The sequence below is a fragment of the Equus asinus genome, chromosome 4 (assembly GCF_041296235.1).
Source record: "Equus asinus isolate D_3611 breed Donkey chromosome 4, EquAss-T2T_v2, whole genome shotgun sequence".
NCBI classification, from domain to species: Eukaryota; Metazoa; Chordata; class Mammalia; order Perissodactyla; family Equidae; genus Equus; species Equus asinus.
Window position 1 is genome coordinate 58,370,144 of NC_091793.1, and position 20,866 is coordinate 58,391,009.

The window sequence follows — 20,866 nt, forward strand, 5'->3', positions numbered from 1 at the left end:
CATGAAATGATGCTCCACATCATAAGCTATTAGGGAAATGCAAATCAAAGCCATAATAAGTAATCAGTTCACATCCATTAGGATGGCTATTATTGAAAAAACAGAAAATAAATGTTGGTGAAGATGTTGAGAAATTGGAACGCTGCTGGTGGGAATGTAAAATTGTGCAGCTGCTGTGAAACATAGGCAGTTCCTCAAAACTGAAACACAGAATTACCACATGAGCCAACAATTTCACTCCTAGGTATATATTGAAAATAATTAAAAACAAGGACTCAGATATTTATACACCAATGTTTATTGCAGCATTATTCACAGTAGTCAAAAGGTGGAACCAATCCAAGTGTCCATCAAAAGAAGAATGGAAAAAAAATTGTGGTAAATATACATACAACGGAATATTATTCAGCCATAAAAAGGAATGAAGTTCTGATACACGCTGTGACATGGATGAATCTGAATATATTATGCTAAGTGAAATGAGATAGAAGCAAAAGTACAAATATTGTATGATTCCATTCACATGAAATATCTAGAATTGACAAATTCATAGTGACAGAAAGTACATTAGAGGTTACCTGGGGCTGGGTAGGCAAGAAATGGGGAGTTCTTGCTTAATGGGCACAGAGTTTCTTTTGGGGTAATGAAGATGTTTTGAATTAGTGGTGATGGCCCCACAACACTGTGAAAGTAACTAATACCACTGAATTGTACACTTAAATATGGTAAAATGGCAAATATTGCTATGGATTGAATTGTGTCCCTCAAAATTCACATGTTGAAGCCATAACCCCCCAGTGTGATGGTGTTTTGGAGGTGGGCCTTTGGGAGGGTTAGATCAGGTCCCAAGGGTGGTGCCCTCAAGGCAGGATTAGTGCCCTTATAAGAGGAGACCAGAGAGCTTGCTTTCTGCTCCCCTCTTCCGCCAGGTGAGGACACAGTGAGAAGGCGGCTGACTGCAAACCAGGAAGAGAGACATCACCAGGAACTGATTCTGCCAGCACCCTGACCTTGGACTTCCAGCCTCCAGAACTGTGAGAAATAAATGTCTGTTGTTTAATCCAGCCAGTCTGAGGTCTTTTGTTACAGCAGCCTGAGCTGACTAAAGCATTTGTGTTATATACATTTTAGCACAATAAGAAAAAAACAATTGTATTCCTAAATACAAGTAGCAAAGAGAAAAACTAAATAAAATAATAGCAGTTACAATGAAATAAAAATATATAAATCGCCGAGGATTAATCTATAGAAAAGACACAATGGCAGGTGGCAATTACTCCTGTGCTCAGTGGTCCTCAGATACTGTGCAGACACCCTGCAGGCTTCTTCTCATCATACCCGTGCATTTCATGTTGTCCAAAGATCTAACCGCCACGAGGGACTAAAACGCTAAGCCTCGGTTCCCTCACTTTTTACCTAGGGCTAATAACAGACTTGGATGAAAAAGCCAGTAGTCATTATTTCTGAGCAATGACAGCAGGAATGATGTTTATCTTCTCTTTCATGTTTTTCTGTTCTCCCCAAATTGACTAACATCAGAATGTATTATATTTTTCATAATTTGAGAAAAATGACATTAGTTGTTAAATATATGTTTAGAATTTTCTCTGAACCCTATTCGAGTCTGCATGACTTCCTGCACGAGCAGCCAGGGGGTCCCCATCCTCCGGCCCTTCTATGCTACAGTTCCTCCTGCATCACCCGTCTCTCCACCCACACCTCCTTGCCTTCCCACCCTCCTTTGAACCATTCCCGCCGGCCCCCTCCCTCCACCAGTCGGCGCTCTCAAGACCGCCCTTGGGGCCCACCTTCTGGAACTGCCCTGTCGCTGTCCCGTCTCCGGAGATGCCAGATGCCTTCTGCTCTCCGAATCTCTCCCGTATCGCAGGGCTGGGCAGCGCCCTCCGCTGCGTCCTCTCCACCGCGCCCCGCGGAAGCCCTCGGCTGCCTCCGGCGGCGGCAACGCACGGTCACGGTTCGGTCAGCTTCCAGCTGCCGGGGTCACTCTGTGAAGGCCCTGCAAGTCCTCAACTCTTGAAACCTCACTTTTCTCATCGGTAAAATGGAGAAATGAGTATCTATGTCATAAGGATGTGATGATAAAACAATCTGTGTAACTCAGTGATACGGTAGTAAATACTCAATAATTTTAAAGCGACTTGAATCAAACACAAATTTTAGATTAGATGAACCTGGGTTCGGGTCTCCACACAGATGTTTTGAGTCCTATATCCCCACGCCGATTTCTCACCTTCTTAGCCCTCAATTTCCTCACTGAAAAGTGGGTAAAAGCATGATAATCCGTTTATTCCTTTGTTCATACAAACAACCTTTCTTGTGGACTACCATGCCTCGGCACTGTACTGAAAGGGATGCACAGACGTGAAGGAAGCATTTCCACCCTCAGGAGCGCACAGCCAAGTAGGACATGGACCCAGAGACAGTCTCAGCTGCACGCACACTGGAATCACCTGGGCTGGTGAAAAACCCTGATCCTGGCTCCTCCCTGCCCAGGGGCTCTGAGCAGAGTGCCTGAGTGTGGCTGAAGTGCACTTTAAGAGCTCCCCAGAGACCCCAGTGAGCAGCACACATTGACAACCACTGCTGTAAAGTCACTCAGAGAATTCCTTCACACCTAACTTGTTGCAGAACATTTTCCTCAGTGGTTATCTGATGCACTGAGAACACAGAGGTGGGACAGTCTCCAATCTTGAGGCAGGGTGTCCCAATTCTCACCCACTTTATGTCAGCTCAAAATGAGCCAGAAGTTTCACTAGAGGTCTGATGAGGGGTTGGCTCCAGTCTTATCTGTTTACAAGTGATAACAAGAAAGAGGACCTTCCCCAGAGCAGGGGGTCTGCCTCCAGCAACCCCTTCCAGCTGGGCCTTGTTAACCAAGCAAACCTGGGCTCCTCTGCAGGGAAATGCAAAACTCTTTTTATAAGACCTTTAAGTAAATGAAAGCAAGTGACAGGATGCTGAAAAATAGGTCAGAGAAGCTTTATCACCCCAGGCCATTAGCCCCTTCCCGCCTCAGAGCTGACGTAGATCCTAAGCAAACAGCCGGAGATGGGACATGCCATCCCTATTTCTAGCCTCTCAATCCTGTCTTGCTGGCAAGACATTTCCTTTTCTACAGTTTCCATTTATAAAGTGCATATTTTCAAAACCTTATTTGACATAGGACATATCATGATGTCTGAGATTTGTTCTAAAATACTCCCAGAAAAAAAGAGTGGGGGAAAATAAATGCGATGAGATTGGCAAAGGTTGATACTGAATTGCTGAACCTGAGTTTATGAGTTTATGAGTCCATTGTCCTAGCTTTCACGTATTCTTTGAAAATGTCCACAATACAAAATTTAACAAAAGAAACTGTGGAGAAAAGTTAGATTTTAGATGTTACTTTTAAAACTTTAATATTATCAGAAAGGTTTAGATTCAACATCATCCTCTGAACTGAATACTGCTAAAACTTCTTATTCAAAGAAATCTAATCCTTTAGCTTATACATGGTTTTATTTTAGTGTACACACCACTTTGCTCATATAGAAGTTTCTGTTGATTGAAAGTCATAAAATATACTTACTCTTATATATAACTAAATTATGAAACTAACAATAACCAAACACTTTCAGGTTTAAAAGTGTAGCTGTCACAGTCACAGACACTCCCTGGAGACATGAGGTGGGCCCCTCCGCAGTTCTGCCCACTTGGTCCCAACCTGGCCCTGGCAGCTCACAGAACTAGTCCTTGGGAGGCCACAAGACCACCAAGCTCACCAATTCCCTATGGGCTTATTTAACAGCCTCTCTAACTAATCTCACATTTAAAGGTTTAAAAATTTAGGGCCAGCCCCGACACATTGTCATCAGACAATGGTGAGGGGCAGTCACCCTGTGCTCAGTGATTCTCAGATGCTGTGCGCGCACACTGCAGGCTGCTTCTCATCATATCTGTGCATTTCATGTTGTCCAAAGATCTAACTGCCACAAGGGACTTAAACTCTAACCCTCGGTTCCCTCACTTTTTCCATGGGGAATAAATAACAGTGCCTCCCAAAAGCAGTGCTGTACTCAGTGGGTCATATCTGTGACACATGCACCAACATGCTGGGCAGAGAGAAGAGCCTTAGTTTGTGGGAATATTGATACATCCTCAGAAAGCAGGTGTTGAAATGTCTCACTTCATATCTGTTCCCCACTCAAGACTTTTGGGACCCAAGCCTGCTGCTTATGTCACACACAGCAGCTCCCTTCTTCAGCTGGTCTCCGTCACCATCTCTCAGGACAAGGAGGACACAATATAAAATCTCCATTTTCCTCAAAAACTTTTTGTTCATGTTGGGGTTTTCATTCTTTTGTTAGTCTGTTTGTTTTCAGCGAGGGAAAGGCCTGTCACTTCGGCCACCAGTGTTTTACATCAGGGGTTGACCACTCCTGCTGCAGTCACCACTGTAAACACCGTTGGGAGAGAATCAGCCCAGGGCTCCGCCCCCAGCCAGGTCTCACTGAGGGGACAGCGCTTGAGGCTCTGCACCGGCCCTGCCCGTCACAGCAGGCCACCGCCTAATGGGCTTCCACAGCAGAACTTGGAGCTCTCGTTGTTTCTTGTGGCTGAGGCAGAGGGTAGGAAATACCTGCGGCCTCTGTCATCCGTCTTGTGTCCTGACACAGTTATTCCAGGACCTGGAGTAAAGTTACCAGAAAATTCAGAAACTGGTGAGACAACTTCCTTGGAAATTGATCTTCATTGTACTGACGAGAGAAGGAGACTCTCACACCTGTGGGAAAATGCCCTGGAGCCGCCCTGTTAGGTAAGGACAGAGACCATCCAGATCTTAGAACCAAGAGGGTGTTTAACAGCCTCCAGAATAAACTGCGATGCCTGCATGCTTGTTCCTTCTCAGTAACGGATGTGTACACTTTCTTGGTTGCAAAATCTTTCTAATCAATGACATGAATCAAAATGTACAAGTTACAAACTGATTGCATAATATTTATTATACGAGTGTATATACTTATATATTTATATGTGATTGCATACACATTTTATACATATGTAAATTTCTGCTTATACTTTTTTATATCTCAAACTTCAATAATTTTCTTTAAATATTCTAGGCTCCTGTTTATGATCACTTTGACATTACAGGTCATCCATTTGGGAAACAGTAAGAAGCATTTTATTTATAGTCTCTTAATTTTTATTGTACATTTGTTTCTCAATCATTATCAGTCTCATATTTTCAATGTTTTTAAAAGGCTATCAAAGAGAGAAACATAAAGGCAGTAGAGAAGAAATCAACAACGCTACAGCTCAGAAGCTCCAGGAGAAAACACTCAATTCGACCTCGAACAACTTTAGGAAGGTGACCGGGAGCGCAGAGGGCTGGGGGCCGCAGGATTCACTTCCCTCCTCCCCAGCTGTCCAAGAGCGTAAGTCACCCTGCCGCCCACAACGCCTTTGCGGTCGTCTCAGTCAGTGGACTCCGAGTTCTGGATCTGAAAAAAAACCTATGATAAGTAACGAGAAAGCCAACAAGACAATATTTTATCATCTTCAAATGATGATACACTATAAAATAAAAAATATTTCCTAGTGAGACGTTCTTTTACTCCGCAAAACATTTTACTATTTCATTGGTAAAACGTTGCATTTGCTCTTAAATGGGTATTTTTCTGCAGGGCCAAAGAACTGTGATTTAAAGGTATTTAAAACAAATATCCCAACCCAAGATAATAGAAGACCCTTGCTGGGCTTATTTCAGACTCTCAGGCTCCAGACTCCACGTCCTCCCGCGGGGTAGAAGGGAGGGTGGGCGGCGTCATGGCAGCCATGGGTGGTCCCCGGCCGGGAGGCCTGTCTTTAATCACTGTCACGGGAAATCACAGCCTGACTTTAACATGTGAAAAGAAGGAAAAAAGAAAACCCTACTCACAGGAGGCAGGGTTTCCCGTCGCGTTTTCGGGCTTGTTCCTGACCCGCCCGCATCCCTTGTAGTTTGGTTTTAATTCTTAAATTAACAAGCAGGGTTTTCCCGAACAAACACACTTAGCAGGGAGCTAATTTTATTGCCTCCTCGGGGAAATTTCGTTCGGCCTTCTTTGGGCGGGTGTAACGCAGACGGCTGCGCCCGGGTCGCGGAGCTGACGCCCAGGCGACCTTGCAGGGGCGCCCCCGCGGCCACGCTGCTGCAGGAACGGTGGCACCTGCGTGCTGGGCAGCTTCTGCGTGTGCCCCGCCCACTTCACCGGCCGCTACTGCGAGCACGACCAGAGGCACAGGTGGGCTTGGGGTGAGCCGGCTGGGACCGGGGGCACGGAGAGGGGCGCAGGCGGGCGGGAGTGAGAGCTGGGCGCGGCGGGTCGGCTCGGGGCTCAGAGCGCGGGGCTGGGGGTTGCGAGGCAAGGCGGGGCCCGGGGACGCTGGGTGGGGGGGCGCGGGGGCGGGGGGCACGGCTGGGCTGCAGACTGCGGGGCGCAGCTGGAGATTGCGGGGCGCAGCGCGGGGCGTGGCGAGAGGCTTGGGGGCGGGGCGCGGGGCGTGGCGGGAGGCTGCGGGGCTCGGGGCGCAGGGCAGGGCGGGAGGGGGTGGGGTGGGGTGGGGTGGGGCGGGGCGGGGCGCCGGGTGGGGCGGGAGATTGCGGGGCGCGGCAGGAGGCTGCGGGGCGGGGCATGGGGCGTGGGGCGGGGCGTGGGGCGGCCGCAGTATCGTAAGGCAGGGTGTTGGTGTCTTCAGCGAATGCGGCGCCCTAGTGCACGGAGCCTGGACCTTCCGCGGCTGCCGCCTCTGCAGGTGCGTCTTCGTGGCCCTGCACTGCCTCCCCAGCCAGACACCCGGCCGCTGTGGTAAGAGGACCTGTGATCGCAATCCACCGAGGCAGGCGGTTGCTGCTTTATACAGACCGATCCGTGGAGATCTACGGAATCTCTGTGACACCGAAATGAGCAAACTGGGTCGATCCATCACCCAAGAAAGTCACATTCCTTGTAAATCACATAGTGTATTATCATTATTATCATCATTTTAAATTTTATTCCTAAGTTTCCCATATCCCAATTGCAGGGTTTTAAGGTGATTTCCAGCGTCCTTAAGTGTCCTTGACAATGAGCAGAATTTGGGGAGCACACAAGCTGTTAAATAGAAGCAAGCCTGGCAGACAGGTTACCTGACGAAGTCTCCAGTCACTTCCCTGCACGGCCCCCCCACCCTCTCAGCTGTGAAGTGAGGAGGAACTGGAGCAGGACAGGCACAGGCGTGCTCGGCCAGGCACTGCCTTCCAGGGCCAACGGTCAACGTTCCCAGGGAAGAAAGGTGCCTTGTAACCACAGCTCAGGCCTGCCACACATATTAAGGGCCAGCTGGGTGTAGAGAGCACACAGGAGTGAACACTCATTTGTGAAACTTCTGAGCAGTCACCCACTCAAGGCTACTGTTTCACTTGTAAAACTCAGTGAGGAACAGGAATTTCCTGGGTCGGAAAACATGTTCTGCTCTGCTGCTGGATCATCACCTTGGGCAGGGTCCAGAGGCACACGCAGAGAAGGCACAGCATTTCAATCCCACGGCCTGCACCTTCTCCCCTCTTGAGCACGTCCTGGCTGGGACTCCAGCGAGGGGCAGTTAATGAAGCCACAGCCCTGGGTGGGGTTGCTGTGCAATGTGAAGTCAAAGCCCCTAAGTCCACTTTCCTGTCCCTCTCTCCACCTCAGTCAACTGTGGGCAAAACTCACAGTCGATGAGCACACTTAATGGTAGCACAGCCCTGAAACCCCGCTTGCCACCCTCCTGTCGGCTCTCAGGACTGCAGTGGTGGGGCAGCACCAGTGGGGTGCAGCCCTTCAAGCCCACTTCCTGCTGGTGGGGAGGGTAGTGGAAGAGGATACTGTGAATGCTCAGCTTTAAACTCGCCTTCCTGCACCTGCCTCCCTCCTCTGCACTCTTGGGTAGGATGAGCAGTCAAGGGGCATTCTTAATGAAGGTGCAGCCCTTCAGCCCACTTCCTGCCCCGCCCTTCTGCTCAGCCAGCTCTGCGGGGTGCCAGCAGTGCCAGTAGGGGGAAGTATGACTATAGTATAATGTGTGTCACCTTTCCGGTGCTCCCTCATGTGGACCACATTTCCCAAAGCCCGCCCTCTTCTGCTGGGCTGTGCGTTTGCTGGGCCTAGGCCGCTGATTCACTAGCTGCTCCTCCTATGCCTCAGAGAAGAGGACAAAATTAGGGAACAGGCATGAGAACTGCAGGTGGTCCCTGTGTAGTCCTACCGGTGAGCGCATTTCCCATCTGCCATTGTATCTCCCAGTGGCTGTGTGGGGAAGGGGCCAGCTGTGATCCTTTACAGTCTCTTGTGCAAGGCCAGCTTGGACTCCGAAGTAGCAGGTCAGGAACTGGGTTCCAGGATGTCTGCTCGTTATTTTACATCCTTGGAAACATCAAAGGCTGGGACTGTTGTCTGCCAAAGACAGTGACAGTGGCTGGAAAATGTGGCTTCTGCTCATCAAAGTTGACCAAAACAGTGCAGTCATCTTCCAGAGTAATCTGTCAGGTGCAGAAAGGGCAATAACACCTTTGTGCTCTTTGACCCGTTGATCCTGCTTCAGGGCACATGACGACAGTAGTGGCTGTGCTGACGTGGTTATGATGACGTAAGGGTGGTGATGATGATGATGATGGTAGTGGCAGCTGTGCTGATGCAGGTGTATGATGATGTGAGGATGACAAGGGAATGATGATGGCAGCTGTGCTGATGCAGGTGTATGATGATGTGAGGATGACGATGGTTATGATGATAACTGTCTTCGTTAGCTCTTAGTATACTTCAGGCACTTTATACACTTTATCCCATTCAATTCTGATAACAAGCCTATGAAATAGGTGTTATTGTACCTTTGAGATCTGAGAAAACAGATAGAGTAGTTCACTACTACAGCTAGTAAACAAGGTCCAATTCTTTTTTTCTTAAGAGATAATCTAAATTGCTAATTTAGAAACAAGATGATATTTTATAATAACATTTAATATTTAAAAATATTTCAAATTAATATGCTATAGCATATTGATGTAAACATTGATATAATGATAATATATAGTAGTATGAATCTGTGACTACCATTTACAGAGTACATAAGCACATCTCTCAACTGTGTCAAACACTTTTTTTAATTGAGATATAGTTGACATATAACATATTCGTTTGAAGTGTACAACATAATGATTTGATATATGTATACATTGCAAAATGATCACCACAATAAATGTACTTAACATCCACCACCACACATAGTTATACATTTTTTTTCTTGAGATGAGAACTTTTAAGATCTACTCTCTTAGCAACTTTCAAATATTCAATACAGTACTATTAACTATGTTACCGCCTACCATCATAGGTTCTTTACCCGCCACACAAGAGGGGTCAAATAAAAACTGGAACACCAGGCTTATTGCAAGGAACGGGTTTTTATTTCAGATCATATCAGCCAGGAGACGAGAGTGAGCCCTCAAATTTGTCTCGTTTCATCTCATCTCCCCGAAAGATGGGAGGTAGGGTTTTAAAGGTTGCAAGGAATGCAGCCGTTTGTAGGGAGGAGGGGAGCCTGTCGCCTTGCTGGTCCGTGCTTTCCCACTAGCCTGTGGCTGCTTGCAGGAAAGGGAGGAGTCTGTGACCTTGCAGGTTGCTGTACTTGGTTGTCTGCCTCCGTGGTGGATGGTGGATTCTGGTGCCAGGAAGCGGAGGAGTAAGCAGGGAAAGGGGAGGAGTGTCTTAATTTTAACCCTATGTATGCTGGGTTTAATGTAGGGGAACTGATATCAGGGCCAGCATCATTAGGACTGCTTTGGGGAAAAGGTGGACCTTCTTTGCAAGATAGATGCAAGCGGTTTTGTTCTTTTGTATTTTAAGTCAAATCTTTTTGCCCCTGATTGCTAAATGACTTGGAATGGAACTCTCAGAAAGATCACCTTGGTCAGCTCATGGGCTAAATGAGAAAGCTGATGGGCTGTTTCTTTGTTAGGTTTAAAAACAATAAACCAGTTCTACATCTCTCCAAGTTCCAGATAAATCCCCTTGCTTCTGGCCTCATCGAAAGGAATATAAAAGCTAAAGGAGAGCACCTCTTCCTTGAGCTGAGTGCCCCGCAGTGGGGCTTGCTCTGTGCTCTGTGCAGCCCCTCCTGGTGGTTGTTGCAGGTGCCGCAGAGCCCCACGGGCAAAGTCGAGTGAGGAGGCCAGGCAGAAAAGGGCCTTTATTGGAGCCATTGCAGATATCTCTGTTTCACGCTCTTAAAGCAGGCTGGCGACAGTGTGCCTTATGTACTCTTGGGATTCTTTTTCCAGACCTGAAAGACTTTCTCGCCTCACGCTCTAATGGATGCAGCGCGCAGCACATGCTGAGTCTTCTCATCCTCCTGCTCGGCTTCTTCCTGCTGCGCATGCTCAGTGAGGGGGGAGACTGACCACTAGCTGGGCCTGCGGGGACCGCTGTTCCACGCCAGCAGAGCCAGGCATCCCCAGCGCAGCTGGGCGAGCGTGGCACTCCGTGGGAAAGCCAGGACTGTGCATCCTCTTTGATTTTCTATGTTGTAAGTCATAGATTTGTTTCCTTTCCTGTAATCTGAAGCATTAGATGAATATTTTTATTAATAAAGATTTTCATGAAAGAGCTTTCCTCGCTTCCCTGGGCCTTATTTCCAGGGATGAGACTTAGACACACAGGAATCAACACTGGAGGGTGGGGCGTCTTCAGCTCTAGGTCAGCTGGGATGGTTTCGGACTAGACTGAGAACGTGTCCCTACTTGGATAACAGCTCCTCTTTGAGTACCCCTTGGCCCCAGCACATAGATGCACCACAGATGTGGGGACACTTGATGTCATTCATTTGTTCACTGTCAGTCTCCCCCACTGGCCTCTAAGGCCTTGGGAGGCAGGGACAGCGCCACACGTGTGTCCCTAGTACTGCTGCATTCTGGGTCTGGCAAAGATCAGCTGCCTGAAAATGCTCCATAGACAGAGAAGGAGAAGCAAGAGGGGGAGGGAGCCAAGACTGGAGCAGACAGCCTGGCACCTACCTCTTTTTCTCCAGCTTCCTCTACTAACTGTGCCTTTGTGATACCCTTTTCAGGGAATTAGCACTTCTTGGGATTATCAACAACAGCTCCTTAAAAGGGGAAGATTCCACACAGCAGAACTGCTTGTAAAGGCTAGGCAAGGAGAGAATTCAGCCAAAACAGGTTACAACCTCAGGCCCCTTCTCATAGGATCCATCTTCTCTGACAGCCAGCCAGGCAGGCACAAATTACCCGTAGCAGGCCAGCCGCCAGATCTGAACCCTGATTGCAACCAAATATATATAAAGAACTTGGGAAAATTAAAGGGGACTAAAGGGGCTGTCTTCCCACCAATCGCACAGCAGGTCCTGGAGAGGTGCTTGGGAGTCAGACGTTTCTAAGCTGGGTCTGTCAACTGTATTAGCGCTCTGCCGATTAATCACAGCCCTAGTGGACAGATGCCACAACTAGAAATCAGACTGGTGAAAACAAGAAGAATATTACAAATTATTCAGATAAACAAATAAATAAGAAAATATGAGAGCCAAAAGGACTCTGGAATAGACAATACAGCTTGAATTAATAAGTTGATCAAAATGTTGATATTTTATAAACCTTGCAGAATTTCATTTAAAATATGCAAAGTTGAATTCAATGGAAAAGCCCTCACAGGATTTATTGTCCTTGTGCCGTAAAGCTGCATATAATGGAGTGCTTTTGTGGACAGAAAAGTGCCTTTCAATCAACACTGACATCTCCCTGCCCCCAGCAGTCACCTGGTGCCCGGCTGTGGACGTCCTGCAGCGGAGGGTCACCCACATAGTGACTGGAGTTCTCAATATGAGCACTGGAATGGGCATTTTCAACTTTTTCAGCCATTTGCTATGAAAATATGAATTCAATGTAATATTCAAATGAGTGTTAAAGTAAAAGAAAGTAGAATTAAGTAAAGGGTTGACTTGGACTGTGGTTCATGAAAAAATAATTATTCAAGTTTTGAGGCAAACATTTCTAGGCAATAATGATTTTTTATAGCAAAGTTGTCTGAATAGTTTCAAGTGCATTCTGAGCAGTGCCTTCTATTGCAGCTTAATTAGAGAAACAAACAAATGATGAACTTTGCAAATTTATCCTAGGAACTTGAATATGTTTATACTATGTGTAGCATGCTTACAAACTGCTGTCTTCTACACTTTTATACTGTAGGGGAGGAGGACATTTCCTCTCCCCAAATGTGGGTTCGTCTGGCCGGAGAACGAATTAAATTCACGTGAGACAGAATAGCAAGAGAAAATTAAACAAAGCTTTATGAGGAACCATGGCCCGGGGCCTTTCTTCCCGAAGGAAGAAAGGGCACCGAAGAAGTGGGGTGCACAGAGTGGTTATATACCCCCAAACGGGGTGTTTCACATGTGACTGAAACGTCTCTCCCACAATAGTCACAAGATTGCCCTGTCGGCACAGTGCTTGATGGACAAAGCAGGTAGTGGTCTGCTATCTCAGTGGGTGTAGCAGGAGGCAAGTCGATTGTCTGGAGCTGGGCGGTCACAGGTGAGCGCAGCAGCAATTGGTTCCTAGCCTAAGGAAAGATGCTTAATCCTTAAGGAATGCCAACATTGGGAGGGGGAGGGAAGTCAGTTACAGGAGGTTACCAGACTAGCACAATAAAATGCAGATTTTAAGTCCTTGCCTTTGGTATTGACTAAGAGTTTTTGGAGAGAAGGTCATCTCCTTTCTTCTTCCTGGTACAGAGAGGGAGGCAACTTTCACAGATATTTACCTTACAAATGTAAACATGTCCTAACAAAGGGCAAGTTCCATTCCTCAGAGCCTCCTTCCCTGTCCCAGTTTATCAAAAGCAATCAGCCTCAAATAATCCTGATGCCAAAGAGACATATCTTGGGATGGCCAATTCCAGGTCCCCACAATACTAATGTGCAGTGTGCTGACAAACACAGGCAGATGAAATGACACCTGATCTTCTTTTCAGTAGCTGCATCCAGAAGATTGAACTGCGGGGACTGCTCCACATTTGGGAGGCTATGGCTGTGGCAAAAGGGAAACCAAGTTGCGTTCATGATGAGAAATATCTAGGATATAAACATGCATTTACATTTCAGGTAGAAAATTAGGAACCAGGATTATGGATCCTCCTAATAGAATAATTCCTGATTATAAGCAAGAAAACCAAATTAGCCATTTAATCTATTTACTTATCTATCTATCTATCTCTCCATCCATCCACATCCACCTACCTACCTACCTACCAATTGCGGAAATGATGCGGGGTCGGTGAGGCGAGGAGTCGAAAGAAAGATTTCTTGGACTCTCAAGGTCTGGCAGTGGTGCTCTTTTATTTAGAGAATAATACAGAATAGCATGGGGACAGGACCCATGGGCAGTGAAGAGCTGTTGCTGCTGCTGCATGGGGACAGGACCCGTGGGCAGTCAGAGCTCCTGCTGCTGCCCCGAGTTGAGGGTTAGGGCTAATTTTATAAGGCATGGGTATGTGACTTATTTTTACTGGAAAAAGAAAAGATGATGTAAAAAGTCATTAAATGATTTCAGTGCAGATGAGGTCTGGTTATTGTGCGGTCATATAACTTTAGATATGAATCTGGTCATATAGATCGGCATGTAGGTGAGGATGCCCTGGGCTTCTCTCCCTGGGGCAGCCCTAATTCATACCATAAAAATCCACCGGGTCATATAGTTTGGCATGTAGGCCGGGTCACCTTGGGCTTCTCTACCTGGGGCAGCCTTAATCCACATCAAAACCTTTACCTACCTAGTTCTGAGAAGAACGTAAAATGTCATCCAGGAATTGTGAAAAGTGAGCTGACAGCTTTTTCAGTAATGCTTGGAGAATTCAAGAGAAAAAGGTATTTTCCCTGTAAATGGCACCCAGGTGTCCAGAGAGAGCATTACAAAGTAGAAAATTCCCAGGAGACAAAAGAGGACCCTGGGTTCCTGGTTGGAGCCTTCGCATAAATGTGTTACGTATCTAATCTGTCTCCTGCTATCAAGGAGAGCAGATGGAGAGGGCTGTCCTATGTCACTCTCAGAGCTGGCCTGTCCCATGTCCCACGGAGGAGCCTGTTCACAGTCCTGGCTTTGCTCACCCTGACAGAGGGAGGGACCTCCCTGTGGAGAAAGCAATTAGAAACTGTCTCCATTCTGGATTGCTTTTAGAAGACACTCTTTCCTTGCCAGTTTGTGTTCTCAGTCAGTCTACCTTCACATATCCAGAAAAGTAGGATCTGTCACCAGAAGCTTTGTGTGCTCTCATAAGGGAGCCACTCAAGGGCACTGAAAGCAGGGACAGGGAAAGCCATAAGGGTTTGTACACATGGCTTCAACTTCCTGCCTGTTTGGCCCTTTCAACCCACTCCTGCGTTAAGGTTTACTTCAGAGCTGGAGCAAATGTCTACGGGGAGGAGCCCTCTGGTGCCTTTTCAGCCAAATCACAGTTTCCTCCTGGCCTGAAGCTGAAAAGCAGCTGACTTTTCTTGGCTGGGAGCTTTCAAAAGCAGCCTGTGAATGTATTTCCAATTTCTGCTGTCTGCAAAAGCCACTATGGCACATGTAGCTTTATATCACACAGGCAATAGGTCTGTGACTGACCTTCCTATTCAATTTAGCTTTGAATATTTAAAATTAAGTTCTGTAAAAACTTTATAGAACTCATTTCTCATTTCACCTGGGCTGTCTGCTACTGGGAAAAAAAATGAGGGGTGGGGTATGCTCCAGATAGAGCTGCTGGACGTGCCACTGACATCTTGACTAGCAGCTGGACCCCTACAGGACCCCAGCTGATGTGGGCTCGGTGAGTCAAGGAATCGAAAGAAAGATTTCTTGGACTCTCAAGGTCTGGCAGTAGTGCTCTCTTATTCAGAGAATAGTACAGAATAGCTTGGGGACAGGACCCATGGTCAGTAAGAGCTGCAAAAATGGGTTGAGGGTAGGGCTAAATTTATAAGGCATAGGTATGTGAGTTATTTCTTTACAAGACAAAGGAAAGAATATTTTTAAAAAAAAGTCATTAAAATGGTATCAGTGCAGGTGGGGTCTGGTTATTGGGTGGTACTATAACTTTAGATAAGAATCAGATCAGATTAAGTAAATGGCTGAAGCCACCACCTTAAATATTATCTTCAGCTAAAGACAAAGGAGGATGTTGGTGGTGGGGGAGTCAGTTACATGAGGTTACCAGACAAGTACAGTAAACAAGAGTAAGATTATTATGCAGACTTAAGTCCTTGCCTCCCCCATTAAGAGTTTCTAGAGATAAGTTCATCCCCCCTTCCTCCTGGTACAGAGAGGGAGACACCCCCACAGATGGAGACTTCCTTCACAAATGCAAATGTCTCTCAACAAAGGGCAAGCAAATTCCACCCTTCAGAGTTTCCTTCCCATCTGCAGTTTTTAAAAGTAATCATCCCAAAATAATCCTCATCATAAACCCCCCCGAACCCATTTGGCCCCAAAATCTTTTGGGGATATGGACGATGGTCAGTCTTCTGTAACTGCTTCTGGCTGTACAAGGTCATAGAGCTGTCCCTAAATGGGGCCATAGGTACAGGTAGGAGGTTCAGTGGACCGGAAGTTTGCATCTGTGGAGTCCAAGGCTGACAAGGTATACAGATCCTCTGGAGATGAGAGAATCATTTGATGAGAGGTGGTGCAGGAGGTGAAACTTTGTTGACACACAGAAGACAAACAACAAAATAGACAACAAATTATAATAAGAAATACAAGCAGTATGATTAACCCAATGAATTAAGTTTTGATAATAGTCCAGAAACCTGGTCCTGACCAAGAGTTCAGCCAATGATTTAGAGATAGGGTAGGTCAGACGTGGATTTAATTTGGTGGCTCATATCAGATAGGAAGCCAGAGATATTTTGATGGTAGTCAGGAATATAGACACAACATTTGGTTTTTATAATGGCACAAGTGCCCACTGTGCTGCTGTCAAGATATCCATTGCCATTCGGTTTGGAGGACTGCCTTGTGTATTTGGGATACTTCTAAATCAAGCAGCAAATGGCTATGTTGTGTATCATTTAATGCCTTCATAGTAAATTTGTTTAGAGCTTCTGTGTGCTAGATGACACTTTCAATTCCTAAGTGGTGAAGGAAATTGGGTCAAGGTGATCATACCAGTGGAAGACAGAGCAAGTCCAACATTGTCTTAGGTTGGGTAGGTTAGCAGGAGAAGATATGGTAAATGTGGTTTTACCTTATATTCAGACAAAGCCTAGGGTGCATCGTCCAAGCCATCCAGTGGCAGCCAAGGCCGTAAGTTGCAGCCACATAGCCACTGAGTGCCATTAGGGGCTAATCAACGTGTGCTGGGCCATCTTTCCCAGTCAGTCCCAAATCAATCAGTATTTTTTAAGGCTATGATAAGAGACTTTACCTTATAAACTCATTGTTTATGATCGACCTGTGACAAGGCAAATCTAGTTAGTATTTGGGCAGTAGAGTTGAAGGAAAAGGTTTGATTGTGGCCAGGGAACTCCCAGGTATTAGAGATGGATGGCCACAAGGAGACATTATGATTAGTAATAGATGAATCTTGTAGAAGAGAAGAGCTAGAATCTAATATCCATGAATGCGTACTATAGCTTCTACTGAAACATCATCTTTCTGTCTAAAATCACCTCATTTTTACAAAAGATAGCCAAATTAAGATTAACTGGTTTCAAAATAAGTGTAGTTTCAATACAACTTGGTCCAGTTACTTACATAAGTGCAGCAAGAATAGCGATTGAGTATACAGGCTCTTTTAAATCTGCTTTGCTGGAATTTTTTAATGAGGAATCTCAGATTGAACTGTAAAGGCCTCTTGAGGCCAGAAAAGCCAAGTCAAGGACTTGCCGTCAGATTTTGTCTGCAGTACTTACAGATTTGGGTAGATTCCCCTCTTCTAGAGGTCCCCCCAAAATATTGCAAGGTTCCTTGCACCTGCCAGGTAAGTGGGCTTCCTTACTCACCAGGTAAGATTGCCAGAATCGCTATAAACAAGGTACCAGGCCAATATTTCCAAGTGGCTTTATTCTAGAAAGTCCAATCTTCCCTTCATGAGATATTAGGCAAAACTGGTCATCATTTAAAGCTATTATTTTGCTGATGAATTTCTAACAAACATGAGCTTATTTGACTAGTAAACCTAGGCTCCATGCCTGCATTATATGCAAATACCAACAACTCTGACAAGACTGGTTTAATCAAACCAACAAACTTAAACAAGCTTTCATTTACCAAAGGTTAATTCACATCACGTTAACTTGAAAGACATTGGGTTAATTTCTACTACATTTAGAATTTACATAAGTGCTTACTTCAAGGCAATTAAACAGAGCTCTTGATTTTGGCCATACTATCCAGAGGTGAAATACCACACACATATAACATACATATAGACACACATAGACAGAATCTCCACAGCTATTATTTTAAAAATTACTGCCATGAATAAGGTAGAGTAATACAAAGCTCACCAGTTATGAATCCAAACTTTGTTTTGAGACTTTTTACCAATATTTGTGGAGAAGACACTCAAGATGCTAGATTTTTTTTGGCAAGGGCACGCTTATGGCCATTTTTTCCTTTTTCACTTTTTTTTTTTTTTTTAAATTCAGTCTTAGGAATTAGTGATGGGCTAGGTAGTCCCCAGAGGATTTGCAAGCTCTTTGAGATAAGGGAAATGGGTGGAACCTGAACACTTCTAGAGATAATTTTCCAGTCTTGCAAAGATTTTCCAAGGACAGTTGCTCTTGATTTCTCAGAAACTGGGTTGTAACTCTAACTCAAATGACATTCTAGGTTGATCTACCTGCCCAACTGCATCACAAAGGCATAGAGAAACCCTTCAAGTTTTCTCCCAGCTGGAGTTTCTGGGGCATAACCCATCCAATTGAAAGTGTTTCTAATTAGTTAGAATGGACCCAAGCAGTGAGTCTCCAGGGATGCTTTGGGCATTCCCCATGGCAGTAAAGCTGGTGTCCAACTGACAGTGGACTGGAGAAGGGTGCAGAGTCCGATTGTGGGTGTCAGCATAGTTAGAAGATTTAGTCAAGTCCCACTCAGCCTGGGCACTTAGTCCCTGAGCCAGCACAAGGGGAGCCACGGAAGCAGGAAGCAAAGGCTGACTGGGGGCCGGGGCTCCTGGTGCCAGGGGTTGATAGTTAAGTCCCTGGCAAAAGCATTTCAAGCTTTCAATTTTACAGATGGTCCAGGTTCTGCTCAGGTCCAGCCTGAACTTAACCTCCACTTGGTGACAGCAGAGGAGGTGATGAATGAAACAGACAAAGAAAGGAAAAGAAGAGATCATACCTCACCCTCATGGCCTCTTCCAGAGGGTTATCAAGATAAGAGTCACACAACAGTTCCCATGCCAGGGCACACAACCCAAGCAGGACAGTTCACAGAACAAATCACAGGTTTCCTATCCTCATAACTGACTCAGTAGGTGACTAAAATGCTCAATGAGTCAACCGCCAAGAGAGGGCACCCCACTTGGGGTCACCGGAGTGATCAGGCCTGGAAACCCAAAGTTGGGGCTCCCAGGGTGGAGCCTTTTACTCTTTTAAAGATTTCTTTGTTTTTCAGTTGCAAAGCTCAAAAGAAGACCAAAATGGTCAATATAACTCTAAGAGAGATGAAAGAAAAGGGTCCATTACCTTGAAAATCCCCCCTGAACCTAGGGCAGCATCCTACCTGTTGTTCCTCCTGTGGGGTTCCTATAGCAAGGGGTGATGGGGGCGTCCCTCAGCATTGCATCCCTTGTATACCTTCTGTATTATGCCTGGCAGTAATAGGTGCCTGGTGAATGGTCCCTAAGATGAGAGAAGAACATTAAAAGAGATGAAAGAAAAGGATCCATTACCTTGAAATCCCCCCAATGGGGTTCCTATAGCAAGAGATGATGAGGGCATCCCCCTGCATCACATCCCTTGTATATCTTCCCTATTATGCCTGGCAGTAATAGGTGCCTGGTGAATGGTCCCAGAGATAAAAGAATAGAGAAAAACAGGGAGGAATTTTCCACCGGTCTGGGGGACATTCTACCTAATTGCATCCTGGAGCCATTCTCCCAAGAAGGGGTTCCCATACTCAACCAAAGGTTAGAGTTTGGTACTTTCCTTGAACTGGAGTCCCGATTGGGACTTTCCCATGGTTTGGAATATGGTCATGAGCCATAGGGAGGAATCCCAATCCAGCCTGAGGAAAAGAAACCTGCCACAGGAGTCTTGGAGATTGGTGACCGTCCTAATGACTTAAGCAGTTGACCCATGCTCATATAAAATCTATATGTTAGAGATAGGATTAGGAAGGAATGGATTGATTCATTCTTCATCACCCTGAGGCTTAAGGTATTGATTCTCTTCAAGCTGAATGCCATGATTTGCCCCATAGAGTAGCCATGGGCAGCAAATGTGGATCCAAACAGCTGTCCAAGAAAGTTCCCAATGGAGAAGTGAATTTAGATCCATCCTTGAAAAGAGAAAGGGACAAGGAAGAAAAGGGCACTTACCAGAACTTAAGCTCACAAGCCGATGAAGCAAGATACCCGGTAGGGCCACCAGAAGAAACGATGCGGGCTCAGCAAGCTGAGGAGTGGAAAGAAAGATTTCTTGGACTCTCAAGGTCTGCAGTAGTGCTCTCTTATTCAGAGAATAGTATGGAATAGCATGGGGACAGGACCCATGGACAGTGAAGAGCTGCAGGCATGGGGACAGGACCCATGGGCAGTAAGAGCTGCAAACATGGGTTGTGGGTAGGGCTAAATTTAAGGCATAGGTATGTGAGTTATCTCTTTACAAGACAAAAGAAAGAATATGTAAAAAAGTTGTTAAAATGGTATCAGTGCAGGTGGGGTCTGTTATTGGGTGGTCCTATAACTTTAGATAAGAATCAGACCAGATTAAGTCAGGATGTCTTATGCTTCCTGGAGGATGTTGGTGGTGGGGGAGTCAGTTACATGAGGTTACCAGACAAGCACAGTAAACAAGGGCAAGATCACTATGCAGACTGAAGTCCTTGCTGTCCCCATTAAGAGTTTCTAGAGATAAGTTCATCCCCCCTTCCTCCTGGTACAGAGAGGGAGACACCCCCACAGATGGAGATCTCCCTTACAAATGTAAATGTCTCCCAACAAAGGGCAAGCAAATTCCACTACTCAGAGCCTCCTTCCAGTTTTTAAAAGTAACCAACCCTTGGGGCCGGCCTGGTGGCCCAGTGATTAAGTGCGCACATCGCTTCTTGGTGGCCCAGGGTTTGCTAGTTTGGATCCCCGGTGCGGGCAAGGGACCACGTGTCAAAAGCCATGCTGTGGTAGGTGTCCCACGTATAAAGTGGAGAAAGATGATCATGGATGTTAGCTCAGGGCCAGTCTTCCTAAGCAAAAAGAGGAGGATTGGCGGTAGTTAGCTCAGGGCTAATCTTCCAAAAAAAAAAAAAGTAACCAGCCCAAAATAATCCTCATCACAGCTAGACCCTGTGAAAGTTCGTAGCCACAGAGATGTCTGAATTTCCAGCAGCTGAACACCTCCATGCTGAGTGAGGGATGTCTGCAGCACTTCCACTGGGGTTTATACACTGATGTGCAAGCAAATGTTTAACAACCAACACTCCAGAAAAAAATTATATATATAATTACTATAAATATATTTATAATTATATATAATATATATCAGTTTATTATAAGTAAAGTATATATAGTTTTTATATATAAAGTAATATAGCAGAATTTGCAACTGATAGTAAACTATGTAATACTCTGTTGTAAATTCCATGTAGTCAATAAGC

At 45.7% G+C, this 20,866-nt stretch overlaps 1 protein-coding gene and 1 long non-coding RNA gene across 4 annotated transcripts in view; both read left to right on the forward strand.

Annotated features, from left to right (window-relative positions):
• LOC139045073 (uncharacterized) overlaps window positions 1-1,799 on the forward strand; it is a 31,890-nt gene extending 30,091 nt beyond the window's left edge. Inside the window, exon 4 of the long non-coding RNA XR_011502721.1 lies at window positions 930-1,799. This is a non-coding gene — a long non-coding RNA (uncharacterized lncRNA). The remainder of the gene's footprint in view (window positions 1-929) is intronic.
• Window positions 1,800-4,552: 2,753 nt separating this feature from the next.
• Window positions 4,553-10,666, forward strand: LOC106831549 (cryptic protein-like). Of its 3 annotated transcripts, XM_014841847.3 has the most exons (6): window positions 4,553-4,816; window positions 5,124-5,173; window positions 5,265-5,438; window positions 6,173-6,287; window positions 6,742-6,851; window positions 10,340-10,666. In XM_014841847.3, the coding sequence occupies exons 1-6, from the start codon at window positions 4,794-4,796 to the stop codon at window positions 10,456-10,458; spliced, it is 591 nt and encodes a 196-aa protein (XP_014697333.2). In that variant the 5' UTR covers window positions 4,553-4,793; the 3' UTR covers window positions 10,459-10,666. The 3 variants fall into 3 exon arrangements, with proteins under 3 accessions (XP_014697333.2, XP_070363434.1, XP_070363435.1); XM_070507333.1 differs by lacking the exon at window positions 4,553-4,816 and having other exon boundaries at window positions 4,846-5,173; window positions 10,340-10,659; XM_070507334.1 differs by lacking the exon at window positions 4,553-4,816 and having other exon boundaries at window positions 4,846-5,173; window positions 6,742-6,798; window positions 10,340-10,516.
• Window positions 10,667-20,866: the final 10,200 nt, after the last annotated feature.

Coding starts and splice junctions, on each gene's coding strand:
- LOC106831549 (XM_070507333.1), top strand. CDS start 4,969: ATGTACAAGTTACAAACTGATTGCATAATATTTATTATACGAGTGTAT. Junction 6,288..6,741: donor GAGCACGACCAGAGGCACAG/GTGGGCTTGGGG, acceptor TGGTGTCTTCAG/CGAATGCGGCGCCCTAGTGC. Junction 6,852..10,339: donor CCAGACACCCGGCCGCTGTG/GTAAGAGGACCT, acceptor TTCTTTTTCCAG/ACCTGAAAGACTTTCTCGCC.